This window comes from Cervus canadensis, chromosome 6 (genome assembly GCF_019320065.1).
Source record: "Cervus canadensis isolate Bull #8, Minnesota chromosome 6, ASM1932006v1, whole genome shotgun sequence".
Lineage (NCBI taxonomy): Eukaryota > Metazoa > Chordata > Mammalia > Artiodactyla > Cervidae > Cervus > Cervus canadensis.
The window spans coordinates 63,073,781-63,088,966 of NC_057391.1; the positions used below are offsets into that span (position 1 = coordinate 63,073,781).

At 40.9% G+C, this 15,186-nt stretch overlaps 1 protein-coding gene across 3 annotated transcripts in view; it reads left to right on the forward strand.

Annotated features, from left to right (window-relative positions):
• Window positions 1–206: 206 nt before the first annotated feature.
• Window positions 207–15,186, forward strand: part of FBXO34 (F-box protein 34) — a 70,050-nt gene continuing 55,070 nt past the window's right edge. The window contains exon 1 of one of the 3 annotated variants that reach the window (XM_043472157.1): window positions 207–363. In XM_043472157.1, the coding sequence (XP_043328092.1) occupies window positions 215–363 (149 nt within the window). In that variant the 5' untranslated portion in view covers window positions 207–214. Of the gene's footprint in view, window positions 364–603; window positions 734–15,186 lie in introns of those variants that run through there. The other 2 variants (XM_043472158.1, XM_043472159.1) reach the window with 2 other exon arrangements.

Sequence of the window (15,186 nt, forward strand, 5' to 3'; positions counted from 1 at the left end):
CAGGTCGTGCTCGAGCTTTCACTCTTCACCACTTGGGGGCCCGAAGAAGCCTCACCCGGTTTTCTCCCTGTTTAAGTCCCCCACTCTGAATCCCCAGCGCCCGAAGTGCCGCAGAACCCCGGCAGGGGGCGTTGTGACCCTGACTCCGCGGCCCCTCCCCTGGCCAACCGTCGATTGGGCCGGCGCGTGACGTCACGCCGTTTTAGCCAAACAAATGGGTTTCGGGGCGAGCGTTGGGCTCCGCCGCGCCGCGCTGGGCGCTCGGTCTGTCTCAGCGGTGCGGAGCGAGCCAGGCCTGCCGCCGCCGCGGCTGTATAGGGGTGTGCAGCCCCGGGCCAGGCCCCGGCCGGGGCAGGAGCGCAGGTGGGTCCGGGCCGGGGTGGGGCGTGGCGCGAGAGCAGCGCGGTCGGGGTCCGGCGGCGGCCACCGTGGCCGCTCCCCGCCCCCTCCCGCCGCCCGCCTGCGCTCTTGGGGCGCCGGGCGGGTGGGGGCGGGGGTGCCGCCCGCCGGTCCGGGGCGCGGTCTGGGGCAGGGACTCGGTGGCCTGCACCTTGTCCGGGGACGGCCTCCGCCTGCACACGGGCCGGGCGCTGAGCGCCCCCGCGGGGCTCGGAGGGTCAGGCGGGCCGGCGGGCGGGAACGGGGTCCCGGGTCTGGGCTGAAGCCGAGGAGATCCGGGATAGGCCGTGAGGAGTTTCGGGATCGTCTCTCCCACCCCCGGGACTGGCGGCCGGTGAGGAAGTCGGGCCCTGGGTGGGAGTTGTTTCGCCCGGTCGCGCCCGCCAGGGCTCGGCCGCTCCGTCCTTCCCTGTCCCAGCGCAGGTGAGCTGGCGCCTATTCTTAACCTTCTTTGGGGACCGGGCAGGACGGAGGCTCGGAGGCTTCTCTGGCCTCTGGGCTGGTGCGGGTCGACTGCGGTTCCGCCCCAGTCCGCGATGAAGTCAGTGTTGTGGGTCCGCGTGTCTGTGACGTCAGGGGTTACGGGGAAATGAGCTGTGATGTCACTGCAGGCCCCGGTGGGAACCCTGGCGCGCAGAAGGGCCGGGAGGACCGGGAGGGGAAAAAAGGGAAGTTCAAGCTTCTGTCAACGCCTGGGGTCCCAGAGAATTTGAATCGAAAGTTGTTCGATATCAGCATTTTACCATTTTAATGTAGTAGTTGTCAAGTTCTCTAACTTCATTTCGAACAAGCATTGTTACACAGTTCAATATAAGACCCATTTGATTTAGGAAAATCTCAATCAGGAGGATTTTTTTTTTTTTTTTCCGGTGGAGGTGAATGGTGGGTGTTTGATTTAAATGCTTTTCAGAAAGCTTAACTCGTAGTTTGATAGCTTGTGATCGGAATTGCTGAAAAAGAACCAATTTGAGTGCTGATGATTTCCTTACTCTTTCTTGCTAGACAATTTTGAAATAATTTATCTCCCCATTTGCTTTTTTGTTGTTAAGAGAGTGGCCTGTAAGAGAGTGGCTTTTAAGTCAACTTTTTCTTTTGTGAAAAGGAAAGGAGGAGGTCTGAATTAACTCAATATTATTGTTAAATAATAATTACCTGGGGATTTAATTTATCCAGGTTGTCCCTACCCATGGATAATTGAGGGTTTCCTGCGGTTATAGCTCACCAAAAAGGCTTTTTCTTGTTTTCCTACTAAGATTGGGTGTAACAGTAAAATAACATATACCAGGAACTGCTTGCCTGGACAAGTAACTAAAATTTTGTCTGTAGTGCTTGCAAATATGAAACTACAGAATTTTTAAAAATGCCTTCTCTGTAAATCCTGCTTTTCTTCCGAAGCTTTCCAAAGAGATCAGGCTAGAAGAGGAGCTAGACCTGCTGTTACTAGCTTCAGGTATTGCAGCATATCAGTACTTTTGCTTATCATTTTTTCCTCTCTATAAAGCCATTTAAATAGGATCTAGTTTGAGAGGTGGAGAAGGAAATGGCAACCCGCTCCAGTGTTCTTGCCTGGAGAATCCCAGGGATGGTGGAGCCTGGTGGACTGCCGTCTGGTGGGGTCGCACAGTCGGACACTACTGAAGCGACTTAGCAGCAGCAGCAGCAGCAGCAGTTTGAGAGGTGGATGGCTAAAATTGAAGCATAATTGCAATTTAGTGTCTTCAGCAGGAAGCTAGGAAGGGAGTCCTCAGTCCCTCCTCATTGACCTTGACTTATTAGGGGTTTTCTGTTAATACTTCCTTCTCTTATTTGCTCTTTAAAGGTGATTGAAAGGTATTGTGTCTCTAGATTTTGCATCAACATGCTGGTGGAAGTTGTGCTGTGTTTCTATGTTTACGCAGAAAGTGAAAGCAGAAATTTACCCTTGTTAATTGCTATTAGATTTGACTGGAAGTTTACAAAACAAGATGTTCTTGAAAATCTCATTTTAATACTCACCATACTTTGGACATTCTACGGTATTGTGTGTACTATTTGAAAATTACGATATACATATTTTATAACATTAGGAGTTGTGTGGTGACAGTGTTAAGGCTCTGAAGACATAATTTGGTTTTTTGGATCCTCAAGACTGATAAGCACCAAATTAACAATGAAATTGCTAATTTTGAGGGTGTTAACCAAGCTACATTTTAAAATGGAAGGATCATAACAAGATATTATGTAATTGAGTTGAAGGAGGTACAAAAAGGACACTTTAATGTATCTTTTCCAATGAGCATTTCTGGGGGAGGCCACATGGATGTGTGCAAATTAAATGTACTAGTGTACATGGGAAGGGGTGAAAGTCAAACTGTATGTAAGTTGAAAGACACATAAATGATGATAATAAAATAGCTTCTCCTTGGCAGTGCATTCCCCCACCAACCCATTGTGTTTAGCAATTTAATGATTTTTTCTTTATGGAAAATGGTGGTTTTATGGTTGATAGGTGGTGAATAAAGGTCTTCATGTATTCTGATATGACTGAGAGACAATGAAAAGTATTAAAAAAAACAGCTTTGAATAGTTGTATAACTAAACCAGCCATAACACGTAAACATTTTTACAGTTTGTTTCTACTTTGGGCAGATTATTTTTCACCCAGGCCTTGCAGTTTCGGGACTCAGAAGCAGTTTTTACTTCTTATAAATGGAAATTTATTTGAGATCGGTATTATTTTGTTATTTTATCCAGTTGCTGTATTTAAGGGACTAAGTTAGCCAATCATTAGTTATACAGCATCTTTCTGACAGATAAAAGCAAATATAAACAATAAAAGTACTAGAAATTCTTTAGGATATGTTTATTGTATCAATTATTCTATTAACACATAGAATTAAAATTCTTATACACATTTTTTACTTCATTTTCTAATAAATTTATGCTCAGCCAGTTTAATTTGTGCAATTTTGATACTCTAGTAACCCTTAATCTTATTTTCATACTTGTTGGGGAGAGAACATACTAATGGTTAGAGACATCATTCAGTGTTATCTTCCAAAATTTGCAGCTGTTTCGAACCAGACACTTGAGAGAAGCTACTATGGTAGAATGAATGCCTTCCTTGTTAGGTCATGTGTGACAAAGGCAAAATTCAGCAAGTGCATAATCTGCAGTCCTTTGGAAGCAACAATAACAAAAAAGAGCAAATGAACTCCAAATGCATTTAGGTCATTGGAAATTGAATTCCTGTCAATTCTTACCCATGCATAATTTATCCCCCCCCCCCCCCTTAGTTCATCTTTATGGTACTTTGAAGCTGATGAACACACTGTATTATCTGGGGAAAGCATTATTTATTTATTTATTTATTTGCATTAATGATTTAAATGTAGGTGTTTCTTAAAGTCAGTTGAAAGAGTTTGTCACCTTTTTGTTTCTGGGTCCATCTTCTAGTTTGCTTTCCACAGAAGAGGCTCCAGATCTTTCCTTTTTAAATGTTCAGCTCTGGAAACTTAGCACAAACATTTTTCAACCCTCAACACAGTGTAGATGTAAATGTGAAACTAAACTCTATTTATGCATCATGTTATTATCAAGCATGGGTTTTACTCATACAGCAAGCATTTTTGGGTACTCTCTGCCAGGTTCTCAGCCGGGGACTGTGTGACCTTTGTTGTAACATTCTGTTGGTGTGGAGGGCCGTGAGTCTGAAGGGCAAGAATTGGACCAAAAGGATGAACCATTTATGTTATGCAGATTGGTCACAGGTTTAGTCTAAAGGTCAGTCAAGGAGGTATTAGAAACTCAGGTAAAAAGAATGAGAAACAGATTATTTTATCCCACGACAGATTAGGCTCCACAGATTTGGATTGTTCTAGAATGAAGGGAGCTTAGTGAGTGTGCATTTTCTTTCAGGCAACAAGTACTCAAGACCAGAACTAGCCTGTGTAGTCAGTCTAAAACTAGAGAGAGAGCTAGAGAGAAGGGGAATAATCTAGACATCCCTCTAGAGGAATGTAAATACCTTCCTTTTCTTCTTAAGATCAGTCCTTTAACTGTCTAACTTCTGAAATAATGTGAGCCTCTCACAGCCTCATTTCCACTCTGCTTTTTTCCCCCTATCATTTTATCATGAAAATTTCAGTCACAGAAAAGTTGCAAGAATTGTTTATACATTGAATACCTAAATATCCACAACCTAGATTTTATAATTCTTATTTTGCTATATTTACTTTATCTGTCCGTCCATTCTGACCTCTCTGTCAATGTATTTTATCAATCCATCTTATGTTTTGGTTGTATTTCAGAGTAAGTATACTTTACCCTTTACTTGAGCATTCCTATCATGAACTATTTATTTATTTTGTAAATAAACAAATAGTTTAACTTGTCCCTTAGTTTGAACAAGTTCATACATCTCTCTAACCCATAACCCTGTCAAGATATAGAGCATCACTATCCCTACAGAAAGTTTCTTTGTGCACCTTCCAAGTCAATTTAGGTAAAATTTTAATCTCCTGCAATCTTAACTCCACCCTTCTGAAACTACCTGTTTAAAGGGCCTGTTTGTTAGCAGTGAATGTGGCATTATGCTGGGGGTTCAGAATATAAAGAGATGAAGAACACAGCCCCCGCTCTATTTAAGCTTATAATTTAGTTTGGATTTTAGTTTGGTGTCTGATAAATAAATGTTACATGAATTCAGAGGAGGCAACTTTGACTGCTGTGAAAGCTTTTTAGGTGTGGGTCTTGGGTTGGACTTTTAGGACCTAAAGAAGAGATTTTTTTTTTTTTAAGACTGAATAAAAGTTGTGATATTTAAAAAAAGAAAGAAGGACTTCCTTGGTGGTCCAGTGGTTAAGAATCTGCCTCCTAAAAAATAAAAAAAAAAAAAAGAATCTGCCTCCTAATGCATGGGTTCAGTTGCTGGTCTGAGAAGATTCCACATGGGGGGCAACAAAGCCCCGACTACTGAAGCCTGTGCTCCTGGAACCTGCGCTCTGTAACAAGAGAAGCCACTGCAGTGAGAAGTGCAGTGCTTGCCACACCTAGAGAAAGCCCACATGCAGCAGCGAAGACCCAGGACAGCCATAAGGAAAGAAAACAAAAATACATGGTTTAAAGGAACTGTAGCAGACAAGGGGCCCAATTTTGGAGGGAGTTTGAGCATTATTTTTTGTACAGGACAGTCTTTGAGAAAGGAAGTAATAGGAAAAGTGGGTCTTAACCCAGTTTGTCATCTTTGGTGTTTAGTTGAAATGAAGACATCTTCACATTTTTTGAATTCTCTCCTCTCTTGGTTCTTGTCTGTTATTTCTCCTGATTTACCAGCTTTGCTGGCTTTCTCTTCCAGATCCAAACTATCTAAACCTCTTTTTTTTTAAATTGAACTATAGTTGCTGTACAATATTATGCAGGTTATAATATAATGTGTACAGTTGTACACAGTAGTGTACAATATAATGATGGAATCACAGTTTTTTTGGGTTGGGGCCATGCTGCACAACATGTGGGGTCTTAGCTCCCCGGCCAGGAAGTGACCTCACTCCTGCATTGGGAGTGTGGTGTCTTGATCACTGGACTGCCAGGGAAGTCCTACAATTTTTAAAGGTTATACACCACTTATAGTTATTATAAAATATTGGCTATACTCACTGTGTTATATAATAATCCTTGTAGCTTGTTTTATACCTAATAGTTTGTACCTCATACTTCTCTCCCCCTGTGTATCCTCCTCACCCTCCGCAGCTGTGGACCACTAGTTTGTTCTCTAGATCTGTGGATCTGCCTAAAGCTCTGTGTTAACTCTTTATTGTGCTCCTTGTAATCTGGCCGTTAGCCTTTTAGGCTTTTCAATTATAATGCTTTCCAGGTCAAGCCTGTATCTTTATCCATAAGCTGTTAACTCTTGTTAGGTTTCTGACTGCTAATAGGATGGTGCTTTTTTTTTTTTTCTCCTTTAATATTTATTTGTCTGTGTTGGATCTTAGTTGTACATGCAGGGTCTTCATTGTGGCACCTGGGCTTAGTTGCTCCGTGGCATGCGGGATCTTAGTTCCCTGACCAGGACTCAAAGCTGTATCCCTTGCATTGCAAGGTGGATTCTTAACCACTGGACCACCAGGATAGCCCCAGGATGGTGCTTTTTTTTTGCATCCCTGTTTACTTTGTACTTATTTTACAAGAATCTGTAGCAAGAGCATCTGCTGTAAGTAGGTGTAGCAAATGGGATTTATTAAGAAAGAGGTAAACATTGAGTAGGGTGAGTGAACAGATTAGACTGAGTTTCTTGGAATAAACCTCATAAGGACGTTATAGAACTTGCCTGAGAAGGGGCTACTGCCATTATGGGCTGTGTTGTTGAATCAGAAAGCTGATTCATACGTGGCAGAAGTTTCAACTTCTTTGGACAAGAATATCATTACATGTTACTTTTCACTTTCTATATCTTAAGTGATCTGCTTGGCCGCACTTTGGTCCTACGTGAAACCTTTGCTTCAAGGGCATCTGGAAAATGTAGTTGTTAGCTATCCAGCCTCTGTAAAACAGGATGTCCATGTGAGAATAGATCGGAGTGAGTATTGAGTGAGTCTACATCAGGAAGCTTCCACAAGCCTCTTGTCCTTATCCATCAGAGGGCAGACAGAATGAAAACCACAATCACAGAAAGCTAACCAAACTGATCACATGAATCACAGCCTTGTCTGGCTCAATGAAACTATGACCCATGCCATGTAGGGCCACCCAAGACAGACAGGTCATGGTGGAGAGTTCTGACAAAACGTGGTCCACTGGAGAAGGAAATGGCAAACCACTTCAGTATTCTTTCCTTGAGAACCCCATGAACAGTATGAAAAGGCAAAAAGATAGGACACTGAAAGATGAACTCTCCAGGTTGGTAGCTGCCCAGTATGCTGCAGGAGAAGAATGTAGAAATAACTCCAGAAAGAATGAAGAGACGGAGCCAAAGTGAAAACAACACCCGGTTGTGGATGTGACTGGTGATGGAGGTAAAGTCCGATGCTGTAAAGAACAATATTGCATAGGAACCTGGAATGTTAGGTCCATGAATCAAGGTAAATTGGAAGTGGTCAAACAGGAGATGGCAAGAGTGAACATCGACATTTTAGGAATCAGTGAACTAAAATGGACGGAATGGGCGAATTTAATTCAGATGACCATTATATCTACTACCGCGGGCAAGAATCCCTTAAAGGAAATGGAGTAACCCTCATAGTCAACATAGTCCAAAATGCACTACTTGGGTGCAAGCTCAATAATGCCAGAATGATCTCTGTTACCAAGACAAACCATTCAGTATCGCACTAATCCCAAGTCTATGCCCCAACCACTGATGCTGAAGAAGCTGAAGTTGAATGGTCTGTGATGACCTGCAAGACCTTCTAGAACTAACACCAAAAAAAAAAAAAAAAATGTCCTTTTCATCATAGGGGGCTGAAATGTAAAAGTAGGAAGTCAAGAGATACCTGGAGTAACCTAGGCAAATTTGGCCTTGGAGTACGGAATGAAGCAGGGCAAAGGCTAATAAGAGTTTTGCCAAGAGAATGCACTGGTCATAGCAGACACCCTCTTTCAACAACACAAGAGAAGACTCTACACATGGACATCACCAGATGGCCAACACTGAAATCAGATTGATTATATTCTTTGCAGCCAAAGATGGAGAAGCTCTATACAGTCAGCAAAAACAAGACCGGGAGCTGACTGTGGCTCAGATCATGAACTCCTTATTGCCAAATTCAGACTTAAATTGAAGAAAGTAGGGAAAACCACTAGACCATTTAGGTATGACCTAAATCAGATCCCTTATAATTATACAGTGGAAGTGAGAAATAGATTTAAGGGACTAGATCTGATAGAGTGCTAGATGAACTATGGACGGAGGTTCATGACATTGTTTAGGAGGCAGTGATCAAGACCATCCCCAAGAAAAGGAAATGCAAAAAAGCAAAATGGCTGTCTGAGGAGGCCTTACAAATAGCTGTGAAAAGAAGGGAAGCGAAAAGCAAAGGAGAAAAGGAAAGATATACCCTTTTAAATGCAGAGTTCCAAAGAATAGCCTTCCTCAGTGATCAATGCAAAGAAATAAAGGAAAACAGCAGAATGGGAAAGACTAGAGATCTCTTCAAGAAAATTAGAGATACCAAGGGAACATTTCATGCAAAGATGGACTCAATAAAGGACAGAAATGGTATGGACCTAACAGAAGCAGAAGATACTAAGAAGTGGTGGCAAGAATACACTGAAGAACTGTACAAAAAAGATCATCATGACCCAGGTAATCACGATGGTGTGATCACTCACTTAGAGCCAGACATCCTGGAATGTGAAGTCAAGTGGGCCTTAGAAAGCATCACTATGAACAAAGCTAGTGGAGGTGATGGAATTCCAGTTGAGCTATTTCAAATCCTAAATGATGATGCTGTGGAAGTGCTGCATTCAATATGTCAGCAAATTTGGAAAACTCAGCAGTGGCCAAAGGACTGGATAAAGGTCAAGTTTTCTTCCAAGTCCCCCAAGACAGAACACGCAATCCCAAAGAATGCTAACTACCACACAATTGCACTCATCTCACACACTAGTAAAGTAATGCTTAAAATTCTCCAAGCCAGGCTTCAGCAATACATGAACCGTGAACTTCCAGATGTTCAAGCTGGTTTTAGAAAAGGCAGAGGAACCAGAGATCAAATTGCCAACATCCACTGGATCATAAAAAAAAATGTATATTAAATAATTAATAACGTAAAAATTGCCCATCTGAAGCTCTGAAATCACTCTTGGAACTACCATAGGAAATTGATTAGCTGGAGTTTCTGAAGATGATTTTGAATTTGGTAAGGAAGTCTCAAAGGACACATTTGCTCTATTGTCCAGGAACCAGGAGAGAAACTTGTTTCCTAAGTAGGGCAAGAGATTTTATTTCAAGTTCAGTCATCAGGATTGTTCTCTGGAGGTTCTTGGTACTTTCTACATACCACTTCAGCCCTTGGGGATAAGTTTCTGTGGCTCAGGCTGTCTTCTAGTTGAAGATCTATACTATCATCATAGTAGTCTGGCTTATTTGGGATGCTATGAAGACTGTGAAAATGGATCCTGAAAATAAACACATATAAAGTCTATAGATTTATACTTTAGGAATCATATCTTTCATTTGACATTTTCTTTGCCTGTGTTTTATGAAACGTTACATGGTTATCTTGATAAAATAGTTAAATACCACCATTTTTAACTTGTGGAATTTCAAGTCCTATGTATTTATTCATTTACTTAAAAAAAGGGAACATGTTTTATATGCCAGGCATTATGTACAGTGCATTAGTTAACTTCTGTCACTTTTTCTTTCAGCACAATTTACAGACCTTTATATTCTTTGGCAAGTGCCAGTCTTAAATTTAAGAATTTATCCTTTTGTCTTTTTTTTTTTAAATATCTCTTTTTATTTATTTATTTGGCCATACCAGGTCTTAGTTGCAGCATGCGGGATCTTTGATCTTCATTGCAGAATGTGGAATCTTTAGTTGCAGCATGTGAACTCTTAGGTGTGGCATGTAGGATCTAGTTCTCTGACCAGAGATCGAACTGGGGCCCCCTGCATTGGGAGCATGGAGTCTTAACCACTGGACCATTAGGGAAGTCCCAATCCTTATGTCTTTTTATTGTTTATCTTAACATCTTGTGGATTTCCCCCTTTATGGCAAATATCATTAATAAAATTGATTATTAAAGTCCAAGTAAATACTAACTTTTCTGGGAAATTCACATTTTTGTTGTATAAGTAGGAGGTTGTGTGTGTGTGTGCGCTCAGTTGTGTCTGACTTTTTGCGACCCCATGGACTGTAGCCCACCAGGCTCCTTTGTCCGTGGAATTTTCCAGGCAAGAATACTGTAGTAGAGCTATTTCTTACTCCAGGGGATCTTCCTGACCCAGGGATTGAACCTACATCTCTTGCATTGGCAGGCAGATTCTTTACCACTGAGCCACCAGGGAATCCCATTTATTTATTTATTTTTGGCTGCACTGGGTCTTCACTGCTATGCTCTGGCCTTTTCTAACTGTGGTGAGTGGGAGCTACTCTTCCATGTGGTTCGCAGGCTTCTCATTACGGTGGCTTCTCTTGTTGCAAAGCACAGGCTCTGGGCTCTTGGGCTTCAGTAGTTACAGCCCTTGGGCTCAGTAGTTGTGGCGCACCAGCTTAGTTCCTCTGTTGCACGGGAAATCTTCCTGAACCAGGACCAGGGATCGAACTGTTGTTTCCTGCATTGGCAGGCAGATTCTAATCCACTGCACCACCAGGAAAGTCCAGGATTTGCACTCTTAATTAAAAAAAAGTAGATTAAGGCATAAGGTTAAAGTGTGCTACTTTTTTTTTTTCTTCTTGGTCTTCTGTTTTTTCTTGCATACATTCCTTAATATTTAGAAGCGTATTTCAACTAATCTTAAAATGTCCTTTAACATAATTGGGAAAATAATCAATAAATACATTTTTTTGGTTCCTTTTATATATTTCTTGTGGGTCTCTTAACTTTATAACCTTTTACTCTCCAGTTGTTAAGTGGGCTTAGATAAATTATATAAAGTATGTTCTGAAAAAAAAATTCTGCTAAAGTGATTTTTTGTAGAGTGTTTGTAAAATGTGTTTTCAACTCTATAAATACAAGCTTTTGGTTGTGACTTGAGGGAAATAAAATTCATAGTATTTTTCTTTTCAACCAAATGGTATTATGAGCTCTACTTAACTTTCAAAGTAGTAAATCCAATGCATGTTTTCCCATACTGCTTGATGAGGTCTTGGAGGTCAGAGACCTCTTACTTAGCTAGTGCATTTCATATAGCACCTTGTACTTGGTAGATCACATTTTTTCTGTAATCGAAGTGGATCTTGAGAAAGTGTTAGAAAAATTATTAGACTCCCAGTAGCAGTATTTTGGCCTGCTGCAGTCAAGGAGAGATTATAATATCATTGTTTGTACTTTTGAAATTTTTCACTCTTCAGGTGAAGAAACTTAAGTGGGCAATATTTGTGCTTTAAAGAATAGAGACCGAGCTATTTTTCATTGTGCATTTGATCCCTGGTCCTGGTTCAGGAAGATTTCTGTACAGCAGAGGAAGTAAGCTGGTGCGCCGCAACTCCTGAGCCCAAGTGCTGTAACTACTGAAGCCCAAAAGCATAGAGCCTGTGCTTTGCAACAAGAGAAGCCATTGTAATAAGTCTACTTTTCATCATCCCACTTTATCTGGAGGACAACTTTCTATAGATCTCTGCTTGCTTTCTTTCTTTCTTCCCCCTCCTTCTTTCCTTTGTGAAAGCAGTGAAGACCCAATAAGCTCAATAACAGAGGAAAAAAGTATATCTTAACACTTAAAAGATCTTTGTAGTCAACCTTAGGCCCCTTGCTGAGGTCTTTATAGTTTAGGATAGAAAGTGGTGCGTATCATGTTCTTTCCTGTGTCCTTAGCTAAACATTTGTTGAATGAATTTATATATGCTTAGTCGCTCAATCATGTCTGACTCTTTGTGACCCTTTGAACTGTAGCCCACCAGACTTATCTGTTCAGGGGATTTTCCTGGCAAGAGTACTGGAGTGAGTTGCCTTTTGCACCTCCAGGGGGTCTTCATGATCCAGAGATCGAACCCACATCTCCGGAGTTTCCTGCATTGCAGGCGGATTCTTTACCACTGAGTCATATATGTATTTTGCTAGCACAGATTTTTTTTTTTCTTTTGGAGAAGGTGATAAGAGACAAAATTTTTGCTTATTTGTTAGGTAATGGTGGTGCAGGCAAGTGCTTTTCTTAGCCTGTCCCATGTGCCTAGATAAATTTTCATTTCTTATTCCCTCACCTCTTCCAAATCTCTTCTTAAAGAACACCTTCTCAAGGAAGCCTACTCTGATCACCCTGTCTAAAATGGCAATTGCCACTCTCTTCCTGCACTTCCAAGTTCCCTTACACTAGTCAATTTTCTCCCATAATCGTTACCTCCTTGAAACATGTACTGTGAACACTACTTATTGTGATTATTGTTTCTTTTACCACCAAAATGTAAATTCCTTGAGGGCTTTGATAATTTGTTCACTTTATTCTGAGAGCTTCATAAGTGCTTATTTAACAAATGCTTGTTGAATAAATGAAGGTTGGAAAGAATGTAACATGATAAAGTTAGCTGTAAAATAATTTACATTAAAATGTATATTTAAAAGTACATCCATTGTTTAAGAAGTTTTGCTTTTGTTGACCTTTGTGTTCCATAATGATGTGTGCGTGTGTGCTCAGTCATATCTGACTCTTTACAACCCCGTGGACTATAGGCCGCCAAGTTCCTGTGTGTGGAATTTCCCAGGCAAGAATACTGGAGTGGGCAGCCATTTCCGTCTCCAAGGGATCTTCCCGACGCAGGGACTGAACCTGCGTCTCCTGCGTTGGCAGGCAGATACTTTAGACTAGCGCCACCTGGGAAGCCCAAGGCAAACAAACGTGCAGAATTTAAGGATTCTTCTCTTGGTGTAAAAGGGTCTGAGTTTGGCTTGCTGAAATGCGTTGTCTGCTTCATGTCTGTAGCATCTTTTTGGTGAAGTTGCTTTTCATAACCTTCACTGGTAGTTTAATAAGAATGAATCTCAGAGTGTGTTCCACTGTGTGCAGATGAGGCATCTCTTTCCTACTGGATGTGGCTTTCCATGAAATAAGGCATGACAGTATTAATAATTGTCCTCTTTCTTCCTTCTTTTTTCTTTTGACTTGGTCTTATGCTAAAGCTTTTGTGTGTATTAAAAAAAAACTTTGTAGCAATTCTATTAGGAAAGTATTCCTGTCCCTTTTTTCTTGCAGAAAACTGAGTCTTAGTGGTTTGGCAACTTGTCTCAGTAGAGTGTAGGAGCTGGATTTCAAACCCATGCAGTCTGACTGAGGAGGAACTTCACTACACAGTAAGCCTTCTTAGTGAAGAGCAGCTAGATATGAAAAAGAAATTAGCAACAGTGCAGTGAAACTAACTTCACAGAGCTCTTTTATTTGCCCCAGCTTCTCAAAAGTTAAGTAGTTTGAATGAAACCAGTATGATTGAAGCACATGTATGTTGTTGTTTGGAGTCAGACCCGATGTAGTGACTAAACAACAATTTAAAGTGGATTTTAAATGAAACCAGAGGTGACTCCTAATCAGATCCTTTATTATTTAGACTTATAGTTTAGCCCAAGAACAATTTAGCTTATCTCAGGAGCAGAATTTGTGTATGGCCTTTCTTCATCATCCCTAAAAATTAGGTTCAGTGGGAGCTGTATAAGAAGTATAATTTGGTGGAGAAGTAGACAGTGAATAGGCTTTGCTATTTTGGATTTTTAAGAAAAAAGTTATACTAAATGGAACTAGTCATCCCCTACCAACTATACAAAATAATTCCAAATTATTTTTAATTGTTTTAATTTCAAATTTTGGTTAGAAAATTCTGATTCTTTAATGTGAATTACTTTTGGACCATTAATTAGCTGTTTGTCTATTTTTTTCCTTGTAAGATGACATATTTTATTCTCTTCACCATAAAAGTATTTCTTCTCATAATTTTAATTTCACTTTTAAAACACTGGTGATTTAAGGGGTAACCTAGAATCTTATTATTGCAGGAAATCATGCTTAAGGATACATTTATATGCTGAAGCCCGTAATATGCTTTCCATACAAGTTGTAGGACACTGTTGTGTACATCTCTAGTAGAATCATAAAAAAAAAAAATAATTCTCCAAAGCAAGACATGACATACTTATTTTTGGAGATACATTGAAACTGTTTTCTGGCTTGAGATGATCATTGGTGAGAGACTTTCCCTTTTAGATTTCTAGAACTGTGAGGCGAACGTCTTGCTTAATTAGTGCTTTTCTTGATTCTCCCATCCAATTTTAGTGGAATGAGTGCTAAAAAGAGGTTTTTCTTCTAGTTAATTTTTACTGAAACACAGTTGCTTTACAGTCTCGTGTGTTTCTGCTGTGCAGCAGAGTGAAGCAGTTGTGCGTGTGCACGCGTCCTCTCTCATGCGTGTGCACGCGTCCTCTCTCAGACGTCCCTCCGGCCTAGGTCACCCCGGGTCACTGAGTACCAGGTTCGCATTAGTTGCCTGTATTATACATAGTTGTGTATATATGTCAACCTCAGTCTCCCAGTTCATCCCATCCTCTTGAAAAGAGGTTTTTTTCCTTGTACACTTCTTTTTTTCCCCCTTTAAAGAAGCCAAGAAAGGCTTCTTTTTTGAATGCGTGTTCATGGTGGGTGGAAAATGTAATAGTTCAAAGAGTTTCTGATGAAAGCAGTAAAATCCCCTAGTCCTCTGCCTTCCCGATCCCCTCCCACCCCCCAGGGAACCACTTCAGTTCCTCCTTTATTTGATTCTTCTAGTGATAATCCCCATATGAATGTGCTTATGCTTCCGTTTCTAGATTTGTCAATTTTAAGCATTGTCTATAGTGATATTCAAGATTCAGCTCTCATTTATCATCTGTCCAGAATTACAAAGGATCTGCGGGTTTACTCTACTTGAAGCTAACAGATTAGCCTGTCACAGTTCCATGGATGCTGGTGGAAATATAGACTGTTATGGTTGGAGGCAGAGTCAGAGATGAAGTACAGTTTATTTTTTATAGCCTTAGCAGTAGCTAGGGTATCACCATTCATTTGTGCCTGTATCCCGAGCTGCACTTCACACAGGACACTGCAGAGAGGGCCAACACTGTTCATGTAATGGATTTTGTTACTGGAGAAAACTCTTGATTTTACAGATTTCAAATATTTCGTAA